The sequence below is a fragment of the Hydra vulgaris genome, chromosome 12, assembly GCF_038396675.1.
Source record: "Hydra vulgaris chromosome 12, alternate assembly HydraT2T_AEP".
NCBI classification, from domain to species: Eukaryota; Metazoa; Cnidaria; class Hydrozoa; order Anthoathecata; family Hydridae; genus Hydra; species Hydra vulgaris.
Window position 1 is genome coordinate 51,727,100 of NC_088931.1, and position 23,835 is coordinate 51,750,934.

A 23,835-nucleotide genomic window follows, 5' to 3' on the forward strand; every position below is an offset into this window, starting at 1 on the left:
GCAGATATAAAGTGTGTATTATTTTTATTCTACTAAGATTAAAAAATATATAAAAAAAGTTTCAAAGGTATAATATGATCCTTTACAGAACTACATATGAGCCCATGAGATGCATAGTGGTATAAGTCACTTTTTTCAATATTTTGAGTTTTTGCCACCAATGGTTAGCATTTTGTTTATTCTATTACATGGCAGAGTGGTATAAGTCTAATGATATCGATAATGATGCTGGAACTGTTTTTCGTTATGCTCCTCACTAAACAGCTATTTTTGTTCACAGCCTTAGTGATATTAGTCAGACTTATACCAAACTAGATATTTTGATTGTTGCTGTTTTATGAATTAAAAAAAATAAACTCAAAAAACCTGCGAATGAGACAAATATTGTTTGGAAGTATTGCCTAACTATGTGACAAATGTTTTGATTTACTTTAATACAGATATAAACTAAAGCTGAACCTCTATATAGTTTTAAATGAACAAGGACATAAATGTCCCGTTGGGCCGGAAAGGGTTAAAGCACGAAATATATGATTGTGTGCAGAAAAGAGCAACAGCTTTAGCACGGGAAGTTCTAGGTATCAAAACACAGCAAATATCCAAGCAATTAATGAAAAGAGTGTAGCCAACCGTATAAAGAAAATGGTTGATAAAGTCAAGGGTCAATATCCCAGTTCTAAGAAGACATCCATTACTTACCAAGACTGTTTGAAATCATTACAAACTGTATTTGATGTATGTATTTGTAAATGTGTTGACAGCGGTGTACAAGAGAATTTATAATGTATTTGTCCACTTTCGCATAAAATGTTTCATAAAATAGTCATTCTGGTTGGACCAAAAAACTAAAAGGAAAATTTATATAGGTGCCATAGATAAAAAGGCTACAGCTAAGTTGCATAAGAAAGCGACAAGAGCAGTCGAGTAATTGAAAACGCAGTCAGAAAATAAAATATGAGACAAAAGGGAATTACATCTACAGTGACATGAGTGATGATGCTGATGATGATGGTGGTTATGACTTAGAATTGCAACTAAACACGAGGGGTGAAGTTCTTGGCTATGAAGTTTCTAGTAGCAAATCTGATGACGGTGTTGTAGCAACCAGAAATATAAAGCAATACCCATAATTGTGCAAAGCTTTGGACAGATGCAAGATTAGTAACAGAGATGCTTTTATTTTAGTGAGTGCAGAGCTAAAAGATATGAAGCTGTTTTCAACAGAAATTGCAATAGATCCTGCAAAACCTAAATACCAAAGATGTCTTTAGTGGCAAAAACAGGTTTCTAAGCATGCTGCTGAGATGCAAGAAGTAATTTGTATTGGATTTGATGGGAAAAAAGACATAATTTTTGTTGAGTCTGGTGTACATAGGAGCATAAAGGAAGAACATTATGTTATTGCATCCTTTCCAAACAACAACTATATTGATCATGTAATTCCAGAAACAGGAAAAGCAGCAGATGTTTCAAATAAGATAAATAAGGTAAAATAAGATACTATAAATAATTGCAAATACAAATTGTAAGAAGCAGTTGTTTGTGATTGGACAGTAACAAAACAGGTAAAATAAATGGTGTGATTCTAAAAATAGAAAAAAGCATTGCAAGACCACTGCAATGGCTTGTTTGTCTGTTGCATACTAATGAACTACCATTTCCAAAATAATAAAAGTAATAAGTGGCAGAGGGTGTACAAGAGGTCGTCATAGTTCTAGTGGTGCAATTATGAGTTCACTAGACTTTGATCCCAAGGGTTTACCAATTTTAAATTTTGTAGCTATGCTAGAAAAAGTGGTTGAGGTATATAATGAGGTTAAGAACAATCTAAGTACAGATCAGATATATATCTTCTCAGAGCGCGCTTAGCACGGTAGCAAGGTTATTCAGATAGCGATGAAGTTATGTATTTACAGAGCACAATGCCAAGGAACTTAATACCATGATAGATGGCTGATAAAAGCAAACAGAATTTTAAGATTGCATATTTCAAAAGAAGCCTGTTCCACATCACTCTACAAAATGTAACACTTTATTGTAAATGCTTAGGCTCCTTCATGGTTCAACATCAAGAGTTATCTTTCTTGTGCTGATTGTGCAAAGAACTTTTTTTACTTGATGAAGCAGTGACATGAGCATGGAGCAGAAAATTTAAAAATATTGGAACCTGTGTTGCAAAACAACTACTACTTTGCCTAATCCAAAAATATTTTTCTTTCTAGTATTTGTGACAATGATGATTCTGTGCGACATTTCTATTCTGACAAAATAATTAATTTGAGAAGTAATTTGTGTAATTGTTCTGTGCGTGTTTTGATAAGTCAAGCATCAAGCTGAATGCCAATTCTTTGACTGACATTAATAATGATTGACTGGACTGCATCTGACGTCACACCACCATCACAACTAGCAGCTACTGAAAATAAAAACCATCAACACCGTCAGTTTAATTTTATTTTTGGTATACTCTGTCACTCTCAGGCAGTTAAGTGGGCTAATGAAAATATCTCTGCAACAAGCTCAACCGTTTTTAAACATAAATTGCAACATGGGATGATTTTATTGGGAACTGCATCCAGAACTGACTTACCTAGTGTTAGCTGTAAATCAGACTTTATGTAAATTACATATCATTATATTATAAACTTTTTGGGTAACAAAATGAATTTTAAATTTAATGTTCTTGGCTGTAATGATGCCAAAGACAAACAATGCTATAATGATGATGTTCTTAATGCTTTTAAACTGGGTTTTACATAAAAAGGTGATTTAGATAAAAACATAAAAATGTAAAACAAGGTGATGTTTTTGAAAAAATGAGTACATCTGCCACATTTAAACTAGCTCTTTGATACTTAAATAGATATAATCAACAAATAAAAGCTGTTATCCTTATAGAAAATCCATTATTACACAAATGCAAAAGGTTCTGGAGAAGTGTAAATTGCATTGGTATTAATAACTTTTCACACTAGCAACATGGCTGTGAGTTATGAGATGCTAGTATAGGAGGATCCACAGAATATAATGATATAGCTGTGCGTCATATTTTTAGAGCTAATAATATAGCAATTATGTTCAAAAAAACTTTCAAGCGGAGTATAATTCAATTAAAATTATGAAGTAGAAAGCCAAGTATGCTGTGAAAATACTGCTAAAAAGTGTGAAAAAATAAAAAATATGTATGATAATTTTTATCTATAGTGAAAATAGGGGATATTTTCCCTAATTTCCATATTTATCATGTGCTTTTATTTTTTGCTTAAGATATAGGTATTTATTATCTAAATTCTGTGAATTCTCTATTATTTCTTTAAAAGCTGTTATCCTTATAGAAAATCCATTATTACACAAATGCAAAAGGTTCTGGAGAAGTGTAAATTGCATTGGTATTAATAACTTTTCACACTAGCAACATGGCTGTGAGTTATGAGATGCTAGTATAGGAGGATCCACAGAATATAATGATATAGCTGTGCGTCATGTTTTTAGAGCTAATAATATAGCAATTATGTTCAAAAAAACTTTCAAGCGGAGTATAATTCAATTAAAATTATGAAGTAGAAAGCCAAGTATGCTGTGAAAATACTGCTAAAAAGTGTGAAAAAATAAAAAATATGTATGATAATTTTTATCTATAGTGAAAATAGGGGATATTTTCCCTAATTTCCATATTTATCATGTGCTTTTATTTTTTGCTTAAGATATAGGTATTTATTATCTAAATTCTGTGAATTCTCTATTATTTCTTTAGTGAAGTTTTATGACCAGACTGATTTGGACTGTTACAAGTTTATTATAATATCCCACATCCCCTCAGTATTTTTGAAATTATTTTATTGCAACACTATCAAGATTATCTGCGTATGTTTTTGTCTTTTTGATAAGTTTTCAAACTTTAAGTGTCAGTTATTAATCAAATTTATCTCCATTCAAAAATGTTAAAAAAAGCTCTCAATAAATCATTTTTATCAGTTCATTTTTTTAAACTTTTTTTTTTCAGATCTCAATAACAAATGCAGAAAAGAGTTTCTCTTCATGTAATGTAAATCTTATTTCTCTAAATGTAATGTAAATATTGTTTCTCTACATGTAATGTGAATCTTGTTTAAAAGATTTCTCATTTACTTGTTACTCAGAACCAACCATGATCAAAAATAATTTTTAATATTTTTATTTAAGATTTTTCAAAAAAATTATGCTGAGAAATAAAAAGATAAAACATAATATATCTATAGTAAAATGGTTATCTTATATTTTTTCAGAATACTACTCAACATTTGCATCTTATGAAGTACTTCTTCAAAATAAAACATTTGTTGTGATCTCATTAAAGCTTTTTGAAGATGCAAGATATCCTATCAGTACTACTTTTATCCAATGGAAACAAAAAGATGGATCGAACACAAATCAAATCTGGTCTAACCAAACTAATTTTATTATAATCAGTCCTTTAAAGGCTTTTACTGAGTATTATATTTGCTTCGCCTTTACAACAGTTAGAAGGAAGATGAGTTTGTGCACCCAGCAATCTAAAACATTTTGGACTGCTGAAGCAGGTTTTTTGATTTATATTTTCAACTATATTTATGTATATAAATAAATGTTTCTGTGCGTTTACTGTAGGTATTGTGTGTATGTATTTTATGAATGTATTTTTTCTGTATGTATTTTTGTATGTATATATGTATGTATGCATTTATAACCCACCTAAAAAAATCTTTAATTTTATGGGTTTTAAGTAGAGTTCAATTATTGGCTATGTATTTAGGTTGCAATTTTTTAATTGTGAATATACAACTTGTACAGGGTTTTAGGCTAAATTTTTTGTAATGCATCAAGTGTTACACTTAATGTATTCTGAAACTTCATTAGCTTAGTTGCACAGTTGAAAAAAAAGTTATTTGTTGCAAAATTTTTATAAGCCATATATGTAAAGCTAACACTTTTATCTAATATTAGCAAAATTTTTTCAAATAAGATTTTTAACAAAGAAATTATTTTAGCTCCTTTTTTAAACTATTTTTTCTAAAATGTTTTATTAATAGAAAATTTTAATTAATTTATTATAGACTATAAAGTATATAAATTTAAGTCAAATTTTTTTCATTTTAAAAATATTTCAAGAAAATATATTTTTATAACTTATGATTTGTTTTAAACATAGCTCATTAATACTTAAATCCCTTTTTAACGAAATAATAACTTTAAGAACTAATTACTCAGTTACAAATTACACAAGCCAAACTGTAATAAAAGCTGTTTTTAATTTTTTTAAAGCCTAAACTTTATTATTTTCAGTTTGTTAAACTTTTTAACAAATATATCATCATGAAAATTACATTCTAAAAAAAAATATTAAAGCAAAAATAAATTAAAAGGTTTTATAAAGTTTTATACCATATCATTTAACATTTATTTATTATTTTTTCCCTAAATTGTTTTGTAAAAGTTCTTTTTGCAAATTTACTTTGTTGTTTTTACAAATTTATTTTGTATAAGTGTATTTTTGTCATTAGTAATGTATTATAGTTGAAGCTGTAATGTATAGAATAGGAGTATGACTAAAAGGAACATGTCATTTTTTTGGAAATGGCATTGCAGAAAGATAACGGTAAAACTTTTACTTGTATTTACATCATATTGTATAATGCTCAACTTAATGCTCAATCAAGCATGTTTGACACAGAACTCTTGGCAGCCATTGCAACCAAGGTAATGGCGAGAAAGGGTCTTTATAAGAAAATGTGAACAAAAGTATATGCAAATATCTAACTTATGCAAACTTCAAATTATGTAATGTTAAAACATATATCAAGTTTTTAGTCTTAATAAGCTGCGGATGGTCTGAAAAAAAAATTATGGTCTGAAACATAATGAAAATTAAATTTAGTAAGCCCATCCACTACTCTAAAAGGTGCTGCTGTAGAGGCAAAAAAAAAAAAGCCTGTAGCTAACAAAAACTTGGAATATTGTTTTTAAAATTAATCTTTTTTGCCATATTTATTTTTTGCTATAAATATATACAGCCAAATTGAAAAAATTGAAAATGTGTTGTGTTAAGGTGCAGATTTGAACCCTCACAAAACAACACAAATAACAGAGCATTAAACCACTGAGCTATGAAAGTTTTATAAACCTCTTATACCAATAGCAATTAATCAACACTTTTCAAGCAGGTTCTCTAAATAAGCGCAATTTTATTGCTATGCAATATTTATTGTATTATATATAAACAATGTATATATATAATAAAAAAATATTTTATATGCAAAAAATGTAAAAAAATCCACTTATACAACATTTTTTCTTAAAACTCTCCACAAGGCTGCAAGCAACCACTACTAGAGCTGGAAGTCACTGAAAGAAAAAAGTCGAAGTTTGTAAAACAAGATAACAATTAACAGACAACGTAAAAGATTGCAAATTATATAAATCAGGGAAATAAGATAAAAAGAGTGAGTTCTAAATAACTGTAGTTCAAGAAAAAAAACTTAATTGAATGACGAGTGACATAAGTTTTAGTATATGGCACAAGAGCTGCCAGCTCTTTATAGCAGAGTTCATTATAGTATTTATAGAGAAGAGAAAGAGAAGCAACATTACAACAATGTGACAATAGTTAAAGATTGACTGCAAGAGCAGGTTTACTAAGTTTACAATGCGTTTTTGCACCTTGTCTAAAAGAGAAAGGGCATCATTTGAAGATCTGCTAAAGATATGACAACAGTATTTCATACAAGGACAGATTTGAGGTTTATAGAGATAAAGAATAGAATCTGAAGTAAGAAAGATCAGAAGTAAGGGTTATTCCTAGAAGATGAAGGGTAGATAGCTCATTGGATACATTACCGCTCATAAATATAGGAAGATCTACATTGTTTCCATAAATATTAGCTTAAAAAATTGAGATTTTATCTGAGTTAAAGTTCACCAGCCACTGAGAGCCCCATGAGTTAAAGTTCACCAGTCACTGAGAGCCCCATGCTGTAGTAGAAGTGAGATTCTTTTCAAGCTCAAATGCCCCCTCCAAATAATCAGAGAGTGTTGGTTTCTCATCAAGACAAGAATAAATGGTAGGATCATCAGCAAACAATGACACCTTAGGTGTAAGAATTTTTGGGAGATGTAATGTAAATTTAAAAAAATATAAAGTCAAGGGTAGAACCTTGGCGAACCCCTGAAGTAACAGAATATGAAGAAGAGTGTCCATCCAGTGTCCATCTAAGAAATTTAAAAAAGCTTTTTTTAAATTTCTTAGAACATTAAAAAGCTTTAAAAATTTCTAAAAACATGAAAACACTTAAAAATTTGTTTTTCAAGCTATTTGCTGAATAAAATTTTATATTACATGTACAATAAAAAACTTACTTAAATTATGTAGGTTTGATGAAGAGCCATTTTCCCTGATTTCTTCCTGATTTCTCCAAAATTTAACTTAATTACTCTTTTTATTCCCTAATTTTTTTGCAGATTTCTGAATTCCCTGATTAGGCAGACATTACTTTCTGCAGGATCCACACTCTATATTAAGAAAAAAAGATAAGGGGGTGGGGCTTTTGGCCTAAATTTAAGCCCGCACATTATGTGTCTTATGAGATGTAGGCCCTCTAGTTGTTCTGCAAAATGCTGAAAAAGCATTCTAAGATATGTCTAAAATAAAAAAAAAATTATGACATGATAAAAGAAGTAAAGTTATTAAAGATTATCACTGCAAACTAATTTACCGATTGCTGATGTTTTTTCTAGAGCATTGTTCAAAATAATTAAAATCTGTAAGAAAAGACATTTATTGCAAAGACAATTAGCTATTTCACAAAATAACTAAAACATAATAGCTATTGGTGCAAAATTTATCAAACTATTTTTGTAATTTAACCAGAAAATAAAATTATTCTTACCTTGATTACGACAAATTAATTTCTTTTTAAACTATTAGCTAATGATCAACATAGTAAATTTAAAGTAATTAAAGTTTACCAACCTAAAACCATATTTTAACAGTAGACAAAGTAAACATATGATAGTTGGTAGAGCACCAAAGTAGAACTAAACAAATAGATTAGCAACTGAATTTAAAATGTTTGTAATACATAAAATTTGCAGTTAAACATGAAAAATAACTCACGTAAAGGTTATAAAAACATAAAATAAAATAAAAATGAAAAAAGAAATTAGTAAAATGTTAATTTTTTTATAAGTATGATCCTTTTAATTAAAAACAATGTTTTCTTGAATAGATAAGGACACATTGATTAAGAACTTACACAAAAAAAATTGATTTTATAAGCTCTTATAAATTGTAAGCACTTATTAGATACCTATTAAATACCTAATTAGTAATAACTGTTGATTATTATGAAGATTATTAACTGTAATTTAAAATATTCATATATAATCTTCAATGACAATATAATATTATTTTGACACGGAGAGTCATAAACACTGTCACAGCAGTGACAATTTCTTTTTCTTTTAATATTAATTTAAATTAATATTAAAAGAAAAAGAAATTGGTATTTTTTAACAAATTTATTTATTTACAAACAAAATTTTAAAAATTGATCAATAAAAATATACATATTAAACTAAAAACATTTAAATACCTCTTCTATTTGCAGATGTAGTTAAGTATTTTCCGCTGCCCACTCTAACTTTTCCCACTTCACTGTTGGTAAAAGTAATTCCTTCCCTTTAATAAATTGAGGGAAAATCTTATTGCCTATCCTAGATGTAGAGGACTTTTTTTGAAATTGGCGATTGTGTCATTGGCCATGACAGAAAAATACAAACTGCAACTTCACAACAACTTAGAAAATTAAGCACATTTTATTAAAACAGCCCATAAGTAAATGCATCATTGCATTAAGATAAATACAAACTTTTAAACTGAAGATAAAGATAAACTAGAATTTAAAACCTACAATATATGATAAGTTACTGCACTAAAATTAAAATAATAAAAGTATTTTTATTCATTTTTAAACATTTGTACAAAAAAATTGCAAACGGAAATTTTTAAAGAAATAAACTTGAAAGATTCTTTAAAAGTAAATCTAACTTTATAATATCTAACCTGAATATCACTACCAGGCAATAACACTGTACTAAATAATTAGATTCATATAAAACATGATTGAATATCTAACAAAAACACTAAAAAATAAATAACAACTTATATAAAAAATAAGGTCTAACAAAAAGGAACATAAGTTAAAAGCGTCTGAGTTGACTTTTTTAATACTATCCAGAGTGCAATACTATTTGGATGGTCTTCTAAATTCTGTCATTGTTGTGCACTTGGTTTAGAATGTTTAATGGGGGCGTGGTAAAATAGTTGTAAAACTTTAAATTTCCATATTACCTTTATATTGGGTAAGTTTAATATTTTTTTATTTTTAAATAAAATAAATATAGTAAAATGATTTGTTTTAAATATAAAATTAAAATTTTTAATTATGTTCTTAATGAAGACACATTTTTTAAAACCCCCTTACTGGTTTTGAAAAAGTTAAGGTCGCCATGTGGTAAGTTTAAATCATCAGTTTGCTTTTTTTTTTAAATTTTTATTATTTTATAATGCAATACAAAACAATTTTATAGTTAATTTTATAGTTTATTGTATTCTAAATATATATACATATTACATTCTCCTTTTCTTTAAGCGAACTAAACTTACTTGTAGAAAACTTGAAAAGTAAATTGTAAACCTTTAAGAAACTTTATCTTAAAATTTATATGAGTTAGATATTTGCATTTTTCGTTCAAATTTTCTTATAAAAAAGTGTTGAGAGACTCTTTCTTGCTATTATCTTTGATTCAATGGCTGCTGCGGGTTTTGTGCAAACACGCACAAATGAGTATCAATACTACTACTAGTAAAACTAAGTTTGGCAATAATATATAGTGATAAAATGATAAATAACACAATATTTTTCGAATATTTTATTCGAAATATTTTAAATCGAATATTTTATTTGAAATATTTTAAATCGAATATTTTATTCGAAATATTTTAAATATTTTAGAAGAAAAAAATTATCACTTATAAGAATGAATTAGTTACAATTTTTGACATATAAATGTGAAATTGATATATGAACAAAATGTGTAACTATACTAAAGAAAATTTTAAAATTTGTATTTATTTATTTTTGTTTTTTCTAAAATCCAAATTAAGTTCAAAGTTCTTCAATAGCGGTTCTCGGTGACAAGACCTGTATGGTCTTCTTTGAGTATCAAATTAACTGTTTCTATTATAAATAAAACTATTTCTAAACTTGTTCTTAATTTGCTGAATTTTATTTATTACAATAGTAATGAATAATTTTAAAGAAGTAACATAGTAATTACTATATTTAGTCTTTATTAGAGCATATCCCATAAAAATATATTCCATATATTTTTAATGTGTAAGTTCTAACAAATAAATACCAAAAACAAATTTTTTCAATAATAGATATATTTAAATATGTTTTTCAATAAAAGATATATTAAATAATTTATTGATTTATTAAAAGAACTAAATTGTCGTTAATGACTTTTAAAAGTTAAATCATGTTTATATGAGTCAATTTGTTGAAAGAGTAGGTAAGAAAACCATTGGTAAGAAAATAGGCAAAATTAATGCGTGATTTTTATGCAAACTTTAATTACTTTACTTAGCTGAGTCAGCTATCTAGTTTCTTTTCTATACCAATGGTTGAAATAATCTAGCTATCTAGTTTCTTTTCTACACCGATGGCTGAAATGATCTAGCTATTTTCAATACATTGTAAGGATTGAGCACTAATACTTTTGAATCTTGAGCAAAGTTAATAATAATTTGAAGCCTTGTAACTTTTTTATATTACATCTATTAAACTCAAAATTAGATTCATTCAATAGAGAAACAAAAAGATGTACATGCTTTCTATCATATGTGTTATTGCACCAGCGCATAGCACTAAGTGAATATAACAAAAGTAGCATTTTTTACTGTTAGCAATTTTTAAAATTTTTTATATGCACCAGGGAGGGGGTAGTTTTTTTTTGATTAGGAAAAAAGTGTTAATATTTTATGTTAATACAAGTAAAAGTTCATTTTTTGCCTCTATCTCATTTTTAAGAAAATGGTTTTAGTGAAAATGCGTTTTATACATACACATAGAAAGCCATTAACAATGATTTTAAAAAATTTTAATTCCAAAATTTTCAACCAACCAAGAATCTAGTCTGCTTTTAAAAGAGAGGAATTTTTATTTTAATGTATATTTTTATATTAAACAATTTAAAGAAATACATGGTTAAAAAAATTTTTTATAAAAATTCTTTTTTAGTGAAGCATTTATTTAGAAAGTCATTTAGAATGTTATTATTGAATTAAAGTTGAAAAAGTTCTTTTCAATTTTTTTCAATTTTTTTATGCTAAACAAATTGAACATATTTAGTAGTTAGTTTAAAAACTATGAACTGAAAGAGCGTGGAAAGTTAGTTTGTTCCAAATTAGTGATATATTAACTTTATATATAGCATATATATTCATAATGGTGTTAAAAATAAATTTTAAGAATAGTGGTTGCATTTCATAATATACACTGAAAATTCAAAAGTGGTGTTTACATGTAAACTATAAAAGTTAGGAAGTTAGCATGTAAAAAATTACTTTATCTTTAGGAGATAAAGGTAGACAAAGGCAGATAAACATAGATAAATAGTCTTATAGTTTTTTTAACTCTATTATGTCTTCTCTTTAAGGATTTTTATCTCAATTCACTTACATATTTACTAGCCACGGGTTGTTGCATAAGTTTTTCACCCTTACACTAACCTCTTTTCAGGGGTGAGTGAGTTTTTTAATAAAATCATATAATTATAACATAAATCATTTAAACAAAATGATTTATTCAGAAATTTTGATTTATTTTCAATTTACAATTGGTAATATGTTATCAGCATATGTTATAAATAATTCATATTGTAAAATATTTTTTCTAAATTTATTTTTGAATTTTAAATAAACAAACCCTTTTACATAACAAAGTATGTTTTACCTTAGAACCTGTTGAGTCTCCTAGTTTGAATTGTTCAGTTAACCAAGTAAATAAAACTATGAGATGCGACATTGGTAAAATAAATGCACAAAATTGGATTGGAGTTCCATATAGCTACAACTTGATATACAGAATAAAGTTGCCAGATGATAATTGTAATAGCAGAGAAAGGTTTAAATTTTGTTTTGAATACATTTTCAAAAATATAAATAGCAAAGAATAAAAAGAAAAAAGTATATTTATGCTATATTTATAGTATTACATTTTATTATAACATTATCTTTATAATATATATTACATATATATAATTATAATATATACTACATATATATAATTATAATATATATTACATATAATAATATATATTACATTTTATTGTTTTATAATATTTTTAAAATAATTAGCTCTTTTATAATTGTAATTGTAGCCAATTTATTTTTAACATAGTTGCATAAATAATTACTTAAAATAACATAAAAAAGTATAAATAGCGAAAAATAAAGAAAAAAGTAAATATATAGATATTATATTTGTAATATGATAAATTTTCAAAATAAATTAATTTATTTTAACTTTTTAAAATTACAATTGTAATTAATTAAGTTCGATTTAAAATTTGTAAAAATTTATTTTTAACTTTATTTTTAACTTGTTGTTTTAGCAAATTAAACCATTATATTATTACATATTATACAATAACAAATCCTGAAAAATTACGTGTGATTTTTGACACCTCTGATTTTCCTTTTTTACAACTATGTATTATTGCTTATGGTACAACTCAAGGTGGAAATGGAATTGGTGTTGCACGTTTTGTTGTTATTAGAACTCAGAGCACTGGTAACTAAATAATAAATTACAATGAATTGATATTTTTAATCTTTTATCCTTTATTTATTGAATCCACTTGTTATTAGTAAAACTGGTAACTAAAGTGATAATAATATTTTTGAGAAAAAATGTTATGAAAAAAAATTGAGTTAAATTTACTTTTAACAAATAGTTATAGATATCATTAAGTATAAACATTAAATTAGTTAGTATTGTTATATAAATATTATTAATATTATTATTTGTTGTAGCCAAACTATTTTAATTCAGTTCAACTACATGTATTTTATTAATAATTTTTAAAGCACCTGATATTGCACCTGATGGTTTAAATGCAAGTTTCAACGACTCTGAAATTTTATTTAATTGGCAATCTCTTGAAAATGATATAGATGTCTGGAATGATGTTAAAGCACCCGGGTCTTACCGCTTAAACTACGGAATGTTAAAGAATTCATTATCAATTGCAGCTGATTCTTTTAATACCATTAATGTTAGTAATAATCAATACATTTTGAAAAATGCAACCCAATGTCATGTTTATATCGCTTATGTGAATGCCTATTCTGTTGCACTAGGTCCTGCAAGTCCTAAAATATGTTTTCTTAGTCCTCTTACAAGTAAGTATTTTAATAAATAAATTCTTTTATACTTTGAGTAAGATTTCATCTTTAAACTAATTATATTTCTATTAAATAAAGTTTTATTTTTTAAACTTAAAGAAAAAAACTTGCAAAGCTTTAGGACTTTTTTTTTTTAATTTGCAAAGTTTTAGGGTTATTTTTTTAATCCTTATTGTTACGATAAAAACTTTTGAATAATATTTGTAGAACCAGACTGTGTAAATCCAGTTATTAAAGCATATTATCTTGTTAATCCAAGAACGGCTGTCATTCTTCCTGACAGTTTTGATCCTACATATTTTAGAGGAGTCAACAAGTCATGGTTATTTAATGTATATGTTACAGGAAGTTATGATCCTGGACCTATTGATTTAAATTATCGTAATATAATGTTTAATTTTGAATTTTCAATTGAAGATTATGCTGAAAAATCTGTAATATGTGATGATAACAAATTATTGAGATTTCTTAATCAAACTACTAATAATAAATTAACTCTGATGGGATTACATCCTTATACAAGTTATAAAGTTTCAATTCAACCCTGCAACGAATATGGTTGTGGTAATATTTCAAATCCAGTTTTTTTTACTACATACTCTGACATACCAAGTTGTTCACCTAACTCACTTTACTTACAAAATGAACCTAATGTAGCTGTGGTTGTATCATGGAATGCACTAGATGAAAGTTGTGCTAATGGAATTTTAGAAAGCTACACTCTTAAATGCTCAGGAGAACAATCAGGCTCCCTGAAAAATATTACTTCAGATCTTTCAGTAATGTATTTTAATTTGCATAATTATGAGATAATTTGTTGTCAAGTTGCAGCAATAAATAATAATGGAACTGGACCTTATAGTTCTGAAGAATGTATTTACACTCCTGAAGCTGGTACAATTTTTATTTATTGCTAGTACTCAATAAAGTTCTACTTTTATAATTAAAAAAAAAATTGTAATAAATATAGTTTATTATTTTTTGATTTCCCATTTTTTACTAACATATTTTTTTTAAATATATATTTAAGAACCTGATGCTGTTCCAATGCCAAACATTGATATGACATCTTTTACTGGACGTTTTACAATACTGCCTCCTGATCGTTATGATATGAATGGTGTAGTTTTAGGCATTAAAGCAACCATAAGGAACATTTCTATAGCAAACTCTTCTTTTAAAACATCAAGACTGCAGCATCGATCTTTAACATACGATCCATACTTTGAAGAGTTTGATTTTTATTTTACTCCCATTGATTTGTACAGTGGTTCAGTAAATATTTTGTTTGAATATTTGCTTCCATCATTTGTATATAATGTAGAGCTACAATATTTTAACTCAATTGGTTATGGTCCTTTAAGTGATATTTATCAAATTGTTACAGAAGAATATTGTGAGTATTAAAATATATTATTTTTAAATTATGGTATTTCTGTTGCTTTTGTATGTTTTTTGTTTTTATATTTAAATATTTCTTATAACAATATTAAGCTATATATTATTCGTCATATATATATATATATATATATATATATATATATATATATATATATATATATATATATATATATATATATATATATATATATATATATATATATATATATATATATATATATATATATTAAATAAATGACAGTGAACAGTAGCATGTATAAAAAGCAACACAAATAACAACAAACATTATGCAAATAAAATTGCAAAATTCAATCGACAATCTAAAATTGTAAAAAAATTATTTCATTCAGCATTACTCTAACACAAAAATTGACATATAACAATACAAAAAAAATACACTACAATATAATCAATGTACTAAACAAAAAAAAATTGAATTATTTTCTTCCTTTTCTTCTAACAACATTAAATATTTCTGGTAGAAAATTCTGTAGTTTTTTTTATTATTAATTTCCATTTACAAACTTTATTTTCATTTAAATTTTGTTTTTATTTGTTTCACTCTTTTTTTTCTTGTTTTTGTTTTCTTCGATTATTTATATCCTTTATTCGGGTTTTTACTTTATTATTTTATTTTTTTTAAATTATGTTTTAAAATGATTTTTATTTTTTTCTTTTCTCAATTATTATTAAATAAACACTTCTACCATTTGCAATGTTATTGTAAAGAACAATGATAATAATGAAATAATAAACCTTTAAAAAACACAAGTTGAATAAAAATTGACCACTGATTCTAACCAACACATATATATGCAAAGAATAATATTTCTTGATAAGAAATATTTTTTTGAAAATAACTTATTTTAATTCAAAGGAGTAATTACTTTATGAGTTTAATTATATATATATATATTATATATATATATATATATATATATATATATATATATATATATATATATATATATATATATTTATATAATTATATATATATATATATATATATATATATATATATATATATATATATATATTTATATATATATATATATATATATATATATCATATATATGATAGTGTAACTTGTTATACTTAATATTATTTAGTCCCTATCAGTTAGAAAAACTTATGTATTTGGGTTAAATAATCTGTAAATCTTTTTTCTAAATAAAAAAAATTTGTGAAAGAATTCTAAATATCATAACTTTTGGGACAATTTTTTTTCTGAATAACAGAATTTTTGTAAATGTCTCAGAAGCTACTTATATTTTTAAATAGCTCTGTTTAAAAAGTTTACTTTTTAAAAAGTTAAAAAAACCTACTTTATATCTGCTGTTGGAAAAATGGTTTTCCATATCAAAAATAAATGTGTATATTTGTAGAGTTTTTAATAATTTGAATAATTCCCATTTAGTATTTTGTATTTCATACAATTCTTTTTTCTATTAATAGTTCCTTCTATATCATGTAGTTTATGTATCTTGTGTAGTTTCATATATTTTTTATTGCTCCTGTTATTTTATATTGTTCCTGGTATTTCATATAGTTCTTGATGTTTTTATAAAGTTCCAAATGTTTTGTATACTTTATTATATTTCAGGTTTTTCATTATTTTCAAGTTTTTTATGAAATTATATAAAGAGTTCCACTATTTGGGGTAATATAGTTTCATATAGATTATTCATATAGATGTCATTTAGTTCATACAGATTATTATAGTTTCATATAGAGTATTCATATAGATGTCATTTTATATATTTTCTATTTTGTGATGTAGTTTTGGAATTTTTATCTGGTTTCTAATGCTTTTCATAATACCTGGAGTTGTAGTACTGGTTTCTGGTGTTTTATATAGTTCCTGACGTTTCAGATTGGTTCAGAATTATAAGCATCATGATCACCCTCCTGCTGGTAAAGTGTAATCCAGTATAGTCTGCCACATGTTGTGATGCCTTTTAACTCTGACTTGAAATATATTCTTCCTTTATGGTTCTTGGATAAGAAAGGTTAAAGATAGTTTCTCAATAAAAAATACTCATATGAGGATGATGTAAATTCCATCCAGCTACTGTCTTGAAGAAGACTTTATTCCAATAGCTGATTCCATTAACAGTTGCAAATTAAAAATCTTTATAAAGTTATTGATACATTTTATTAATATAGTTATTAATGTCTAAAATTTTCTCTCACACACAACCCTATTGCCTCACCCAAGGTTAGGACAGAACTAATTGTAAAAATATTTTTCTCTAACTCATCTCTTGAAACTAATAACTACACATTTCTAGTCAGTCCAAAGAAACACAGATTACAATCCACAGTTATTTATTCACATTATTCCAGCTTTAATTGTTAAAGTTATTTAAACTTTTTTACAGATCCTGTACCAAAGTATTTCTTTTACGGTCTTACAATTGTCTTTTTGAGAACTTTCCATCTCTAAACTATTTAATGCTTATCTGAAACTGAAAGCACTTGTAGTTCTTATTGTAAAAACTTTGAAAGTTGCTCTAACCCCTATACCTATTGCCCATTCAATTTATTATTATTAGGTAAAAGTTTATTTAAATGATTAACAAACAGTTAATATCTTGAGTCATACAACAATTTACTCTCTGGCAATCAATACAGATTTTAAACTTTTTTTGTTCTGTGATTTCTTAACCATTATAACAGAAATACTCTAATTTAGATAAATTCTTTTGCACTGGTCTTCCTCATAAGCATATGGTGTAACTGGGAAAGTTTTTTAAAATTGTTGAATCAATCCTTTCTGATTTATTATTTGTTTTTATATGTTTTTCAGTTCCATAGGCTAAAAGGGCCACAGTTGAGGAGGCTACTTTATTGCGGTTACAACCCTCTCTCTTAACTTTTTAACTCTAAAACACAAACCTTGACGGACAAAAAGTTGATACTTTATTTATTATAACTTTTATGCTGTTTATAATTTAATTTAGATTCAGAGGCACCAAGTTTAATATCATGTTCAAGTGACAATGTAAGTGTCATAACAGTTAACTGGAGCAGTGTTCCTATTAAGAAGAGTAATGGGATAATTACTCAATATATAGTCTGTCGTAGTCAGATATTAGACAATAACATCATTGGAAAAGAAGTATGCTTCAACCACACAAATCTTTTAGTCCTTGAGTTTAATTTAACTGACTTAGATCGTGGAAGCACTCACAATGTTAGTGTTGCTGCATGTAACAAAGCAGGATGTGGAAAGAAGATCTATATTCTTGCAAGTGCTATGGGATTCAGTACGTGCTTATAGTTTTGCTAACTAATTATCATGATTATTTACTAACTTTGTTATTATTGATATTATATTTTAGCCGATGGATATTGGTTAGGATGGTCGAAATGGGGAGCATGTAGTAAGACGTGTGATCAAGGTCAGATGATAAGAACAAGAATTTGCACACCACATACTGAGGGAGGTTATGATTGCTTTGGGAGTAACTTAGAATTCACACCTTGTCAACTGGCAAGGTGTTCGGGTAAAATAATTTATAAAAATGTTCATATATTGTTTTTGAAGTAAATTGTAATTAAGAATTATTTTACTAAAACCGTTCTTAACATATTTTATATTTACATTAAGGTTTTATTTTGGGAAGTGAAGGTCAAACAAACTGTACAGCTGTATGTGCTCGGAACAATTATATATGTTCACCTTTTTATTTAAAACCATATAATGATGCATCTCTTTTTCTGGATGCAGTTATACCAATTAAATGTAAAATTAGTTTGGCTAACAAAGTCTACAGTTCTGATTTAGATCCAAGTTTCGACAACAGTACAGGTGTTTGTCTAGGTTACATCAACATTCCAGATGAAGTTCCTTGTGAGAGTAAAAGTACTTTTAATCAACCAAACATGCACAGATTGTGTAATTGTATCAGTCCAGGTAACATTTTGTGTGTTATATGTTCACTGGATGTATTTTAGTTCCATGTTCATTAGATGCATTGTTTTATACAAGTTTGATATTTGTATGTAAGATCATTTTCTTACATAATTGTTAATAACTCATTGTTATTATTAAATCAATAATTGATTTCAATCATTTATTCCATTGTTGTACTTAATTGTTTACATTATTGTACTTTGATTCTTTGTATGTTTGAAGATTAAAAAATGTTTATATAAAAATATGTCATTTATTTTTTTGATTATTTTAAATATAACAAATTTAAAATTCTTTCATCATTAAAATAATTGGTGATTGTTGAACTCTAAAAGTATTGTTTTGTTTTTATATAAAATAGATAAATTTTAAACATTTTTAGATGATTATGGATTTACAAAATGGGCTCATTGGAGTTTTTGCTCAGAGACCTGTGGAAACACGAGTGTACAAGTTAGAAAGAGGAATTGTCTTGGAACTTGTACTGGAAACTCTAAAGAAACCCGTCCCTGCGATGTTCCATTATGTCCAGGTTATTATTTTAACACATTCCAAACCATTTAATCTGTTGGTTTTCTTATTTAAACTTTATATTAAGTTAAAGTTTTAAAATTTAAATTTTATTAACAAATTTATGTATTAAATATTATGCATATATTAATTTTCCTCTGACTTATTTTTTTAAATATATTAATTAGGTTAATGAATACAATATAAAAGAATTTTTATTATTGATGCAAATATAATTGTCAGAAATGCTGTTTGATTACCCCCCCCCCCTGCATATTTTTTTGGTATCTTGTTTAAATTGCCACCATAATTTTCAATTAATCAGCATGTTTGCTGATGGAACCAGTTTTTTAGTGTCTCTATTTATATTTGTTTGTTACTTTGGCTTGTATAGATATTACATACACTGATCTATTAAAGTTATAGCATCCCTAAATACCAACACTTTTTACCTTAAAATGCAAAAAGGAAATTACTTTACTTTTTAGATTTTTACTTATATCATTTAAATCAAGTAAACAGTCTGATTCTTTCTACAACATTTTTCAGTATGCTTTTTTGTATGTAATAAAACTAAACTGTTAAAAAAAAGTTACATACAAGTAAACCTGTTAGTGGGATATTAGTCTAAAGTATTAAAGCGAAAGAGATTTTTATTTTTGAGGATTTTAAATTACTTATAATTGAAAGTATATTCTATTGCATTTTGATTTTTGAAAGCATTGCATTCTTTACTAGGTATTTTCTTTATTATGATTTAAATTTAAAAAATATTTATAAAATACTAATGATTATTTGTGAATTTTTTTTGTTTAGATTTTTATGTTGAATAAATATATATTTACTACATTGAAATTTCTGATTTAATTTGTTCTTTTGTTATTAGTTGATGGAGAATGGGGAAGTTGGGGAAACTATTCTGAATGCAACACCACTTGTGGATATGGATATCAAATAAGAACTAGAGATTGTAACAATCCATCTACAGTTGGAAGTGGTACACCATGTCAAGGAGTTCAGAAAGATGAAAAACCAGAGTGCAATGCATTTCCTTGCCCAGGTATAATTATCTTCATTAATTCTTCTTATGATTAAAATTTAACAAAGGTATCCTTAATATTTAAAATTTTCATGAAATCAAAAACTACATCTATGTATATATATATATATATATATATATATATATATATATATATATATATATATATATATATATATAAATGTATATTGACTCAAATATGATATATGCACTGTATATCATATTTGAGTCAAAAATTTTAACAAGTTAGCTTGCATACTTGGATTCCTGTGTATTTGGGTATGGGGAATTCAACTTTGATAATATTTTAGTAAACTAATAATGTTTAGCTATTAGGAAATAGGTTTTAAAGTTAATGTATTTCTATAAAATTAATCTTTTTAAATTATAATTTAATTTTTAAAAAGTTTTGGACATGAAGTTTTAAATTTCGGTATTACTAAAAAATCAATCTTTTTGAATGAGGGTTTAGTTTTTAAAAAATTTTGGAATGTTATTAGTAAAAATTAAAACTTTATAAAGAAAAAAAGTAACCATGAGTAATAAAACAGATAAAATTATCATTGATCCTTTAGAATTATTGTCTAGACCCACCCCCCCACCCCCACTCCACCCTCCCCACCCCAAAACCTATTGGTTATTACTGTTCGCAAATCAGCTGTAGAACGAGAAGATCGAAATCCATAATGATGGTCAGAATGTAAGTTATTAAATTCAAGATGAGAAATTAAGTGTTTATTAATTAAAGATTCAAAAACCTTGCTTATGATAGGAAGAAGACTTATGAGATGGTAGTTAGACGAATCAGATCGCTCTTCGGAATTTTTGAAGATAGGGATAACAGATGCCGCTTTCCAGCAAGCTGGAAAACAAGACTCTGATAAGCACTTGTTAAATAGTTTTGAGAGTATAGACAACAGCTCCGGAGAACACTTCTGCAAGACAATAACAAGCATGTTGTCTGGGCCACAAGCTGTAGAAGAGTCTAGGCAGGAAATCACTTTAGATACAGATGCTGGAGTGATATGAATGTCAAGCAATGGATCAACCTGTTTGTTGGCAATATCAGGTAGAACACAACTAGTGGAATCAATAGATGATATTGATGAAAAGTTTTTAGCAAACAATTCGGCTTTGTCTTTAGGTGAGGTGACAAAGTCAGAACCATACAAGAGAGGTGGAATTATAGATGTGCACTTATTATTGATATTATTAAAGATCCTCCAGAAGTCACGATAGCCTAATTTTTGAGATAAGATAAGAGATTTCATGACCTGAGAGTAGCAGGTTTTGGCGTTAAACAAAACCTTTTTAGAATTGTTTTTAGCAGTAATAAACAGACGTCTGTTTTCTGGAGAATTGTTTTGCTGATAAATATGGAAGTAACGGTGACATAGTGTGAGAAAAACCATGGAGGAGAGTGAGGCTTGACCTGGAATCGTCGAGAGGGAAGAAAAGATTTCATGCCAGCCTGAATCCACGAAGTTATGTAAGAAGCACATTTGTCGACAGGAAGATAAAATATTTCTACTCAAGGGTCATCACAAAGAAAATCACGATTTCTACCCAAGGGTAGATTTCTAAGATTTCTACCCAAGGGCCATCACAAAGAAAATTTCTTTCAGAACCTAAATTTTTCTCTACTCTTATATTCTTAAAAACTTCTTTTAAACAAAAAAACTTTCATTCTATTACATGACATTGTTTTTTATCTTTAGCAAGTTTTCCTGCTTTCATAGTATATTTTAGTAGACCATCAATGATAATAACAATAGCAGTTGATAACACACCAAATCTGAAGACAGAAACAATGGCAACCTTAATAATATCAATTTAGTTTTGCCTAAGATAATTTTCTTGTTTTTCTAATGTTAAGTCCTCTTTACTATCACTGACCATATCAACAGTAATATTTATTTTTATTGCGACATCCATATTTTTAGCATCAAATCTAATAGTGGTTGGATAAAATGTTATCGATGACTCAATAATATTTTATTCATTGATCATTTGACTTGTGCAAGTTTTTGATCATTTTTTGAAGCTTGGCAATTTCTTTAACATCCAAACCCAACTCGTGCATAGATGAAACACTGCATTGTTTTTCTTGCTAGATTTTAATCCAAATAATCTCTTTTTGTGAGATTCTTAAATTTAAGTATTTAAAGCAATGAGCACTGTCATCAGAAGATTCTTTGCAAGACTTTTTTTCTTTTCATTTTCACTGCAGTAAAGAACTCTGCAATTACATGCAATTACACAAATGTAATGTCCAAAAGTTTATCAAGTTTAAGTTGCCTTTGTGTTTTGTTTGACATTTTGAATTTTGTTACAAGACATCTTAGAGAATGCATACCAACCTCTGCTGAGTTGTGGGTCTATAACTTAAGTACAAAAAATATAGGCTATTTAAACTGTGTTAGAAATAAACCTACATTCCAAAATTTTATGAGCAACTTCAGAAAAAGTTCCCTGCATTGATAAATTGATTTTTTTTATAAACTAGTTTTTTTTCTCGTTGCAGATCAAGACATTGTTGCAGACAATAATGAAAATTTTGATGGAACTTTCTAGGACCTCCAAGACGTCCTAGATTTTTTTATTTTGAATGAATTGAAATCTTAAATGAATAAATCTGAACTTGAAAGATAAAAATGCGGGAGTAATATAATTTGAAAATAAATCTCTAATAGTTATTATCATATTCATAATTAATTTAGAATACTAACGAGCAAATAAAAAACATTTTATTATACTAAATCATAGGGTTAAAAAATATTATAAATATTTATTTTGTACATTTGGAACATAAATAGTCAACATTTTGGGAAAAATCACAATATTTTTATAAAAAAAAAAATTTTCCCAGTAGTAACACAAGAAAATTTTCCCAGTAGCAAGAAATACATATTACCCGAACCAAGACTTGTTTTTTAACCAAAAAAAAGTTGCACCATTCAATTAAAGTTTTATGAATACATACTGAATCTCAACTAGAACATGCATGAGTATGATATACCTTAATGTATATATACATTTAAAAATCTATATAATACAAATATATATAATACAATAAAAGTATAATAAATAATTCAGAAATAATTTTGGTCTAGTTGATGGTGGTTACTCAAACTGGACTGATTGGTCAATATGCAGTAGACCATGTGGAGAAGGAGTAAGCATAAGTAGACGTTACTGCAACAATCCAGTACCTGCATTGAGGGGAAAAGATTGCAATGGCAGTGATATAACGATAATGCCGTGTTACCTTCAAAATTGCACATGTATGTACATAAATTTTGTATATAAAAATAAACTCATAAGTTATTATTAATGATTTTAACTTAAGTTTTAATGCATTTACCTCTTCCTGGAATTGCTGCCTATCAGAAATGTTACTTATAATATATAATTTTTTTAAATTGATTTTTCAACTTTCTATAAACTCTATAACTTTAAAACTTGAGTCTTGATCAACA

The 23,835-nt window shown here is 26.6% G+C and overlaps 1 protein-coding gene across 3 annotated transcripts in view; it reads left to right on the forward strand.

The window, feature by feature from the left end:
* LOC105850908 (uncharacterized) overlaps window positions 1-23,835 on the forward strand; it is a 268,050-nt gene that overhangs the window by 222,276 nt on the left and 21,939 nt on the right. For all 3 annotated transcript variants that reach the window (XM_065813636.1, XM_065813637.1, XM_065813638.1), the window contains 12 exons: window positions 4,266-4,559; window positions 12,038-12,203; window positions 12,694-12,872; window positions 13,169-13,483; window positions 13,694-14,380; window positions 14,517-14,882; window positions 17,852-18,157; window positions 18,233-18,397; window positions 18,502-18,807; window positions 19,190-19,339; window positions 20,204-20,377; window positions 23,470-23,640. In XM_065813636.1, coding sequence (XP_065669708.1) covers window positions 4,266-4,559; window positions 12,038-12,203; window positions 12,694-12,872; window positions 13,169-13,483; window positions 13,694-14,380; window positions 14,517-14,882; window positions 17,852-18,157; window positions 18,233-18,397; window positions 18,502-18,807; window positions 19,190-19,339; window positions 20,204-20,377; window positions 23,470-23,640 — 3,279 coding nt within the window. The remainder of the gene's footprint in view (window positions 1-4,265; window positions 4,560-12,037; window positions 12,204-12,693; window positions 12,873-13,168; window positions 13,484-13,693; window positions 14,381-14,516; window positions 14,883-17,851; window positions 18,158-18,232; window positions 18,398-18,501; window positions 18,808-19,189; window positions 19,340-20,203; window positions 20,378-23,469; window positions 23,641-23,835) is intronic.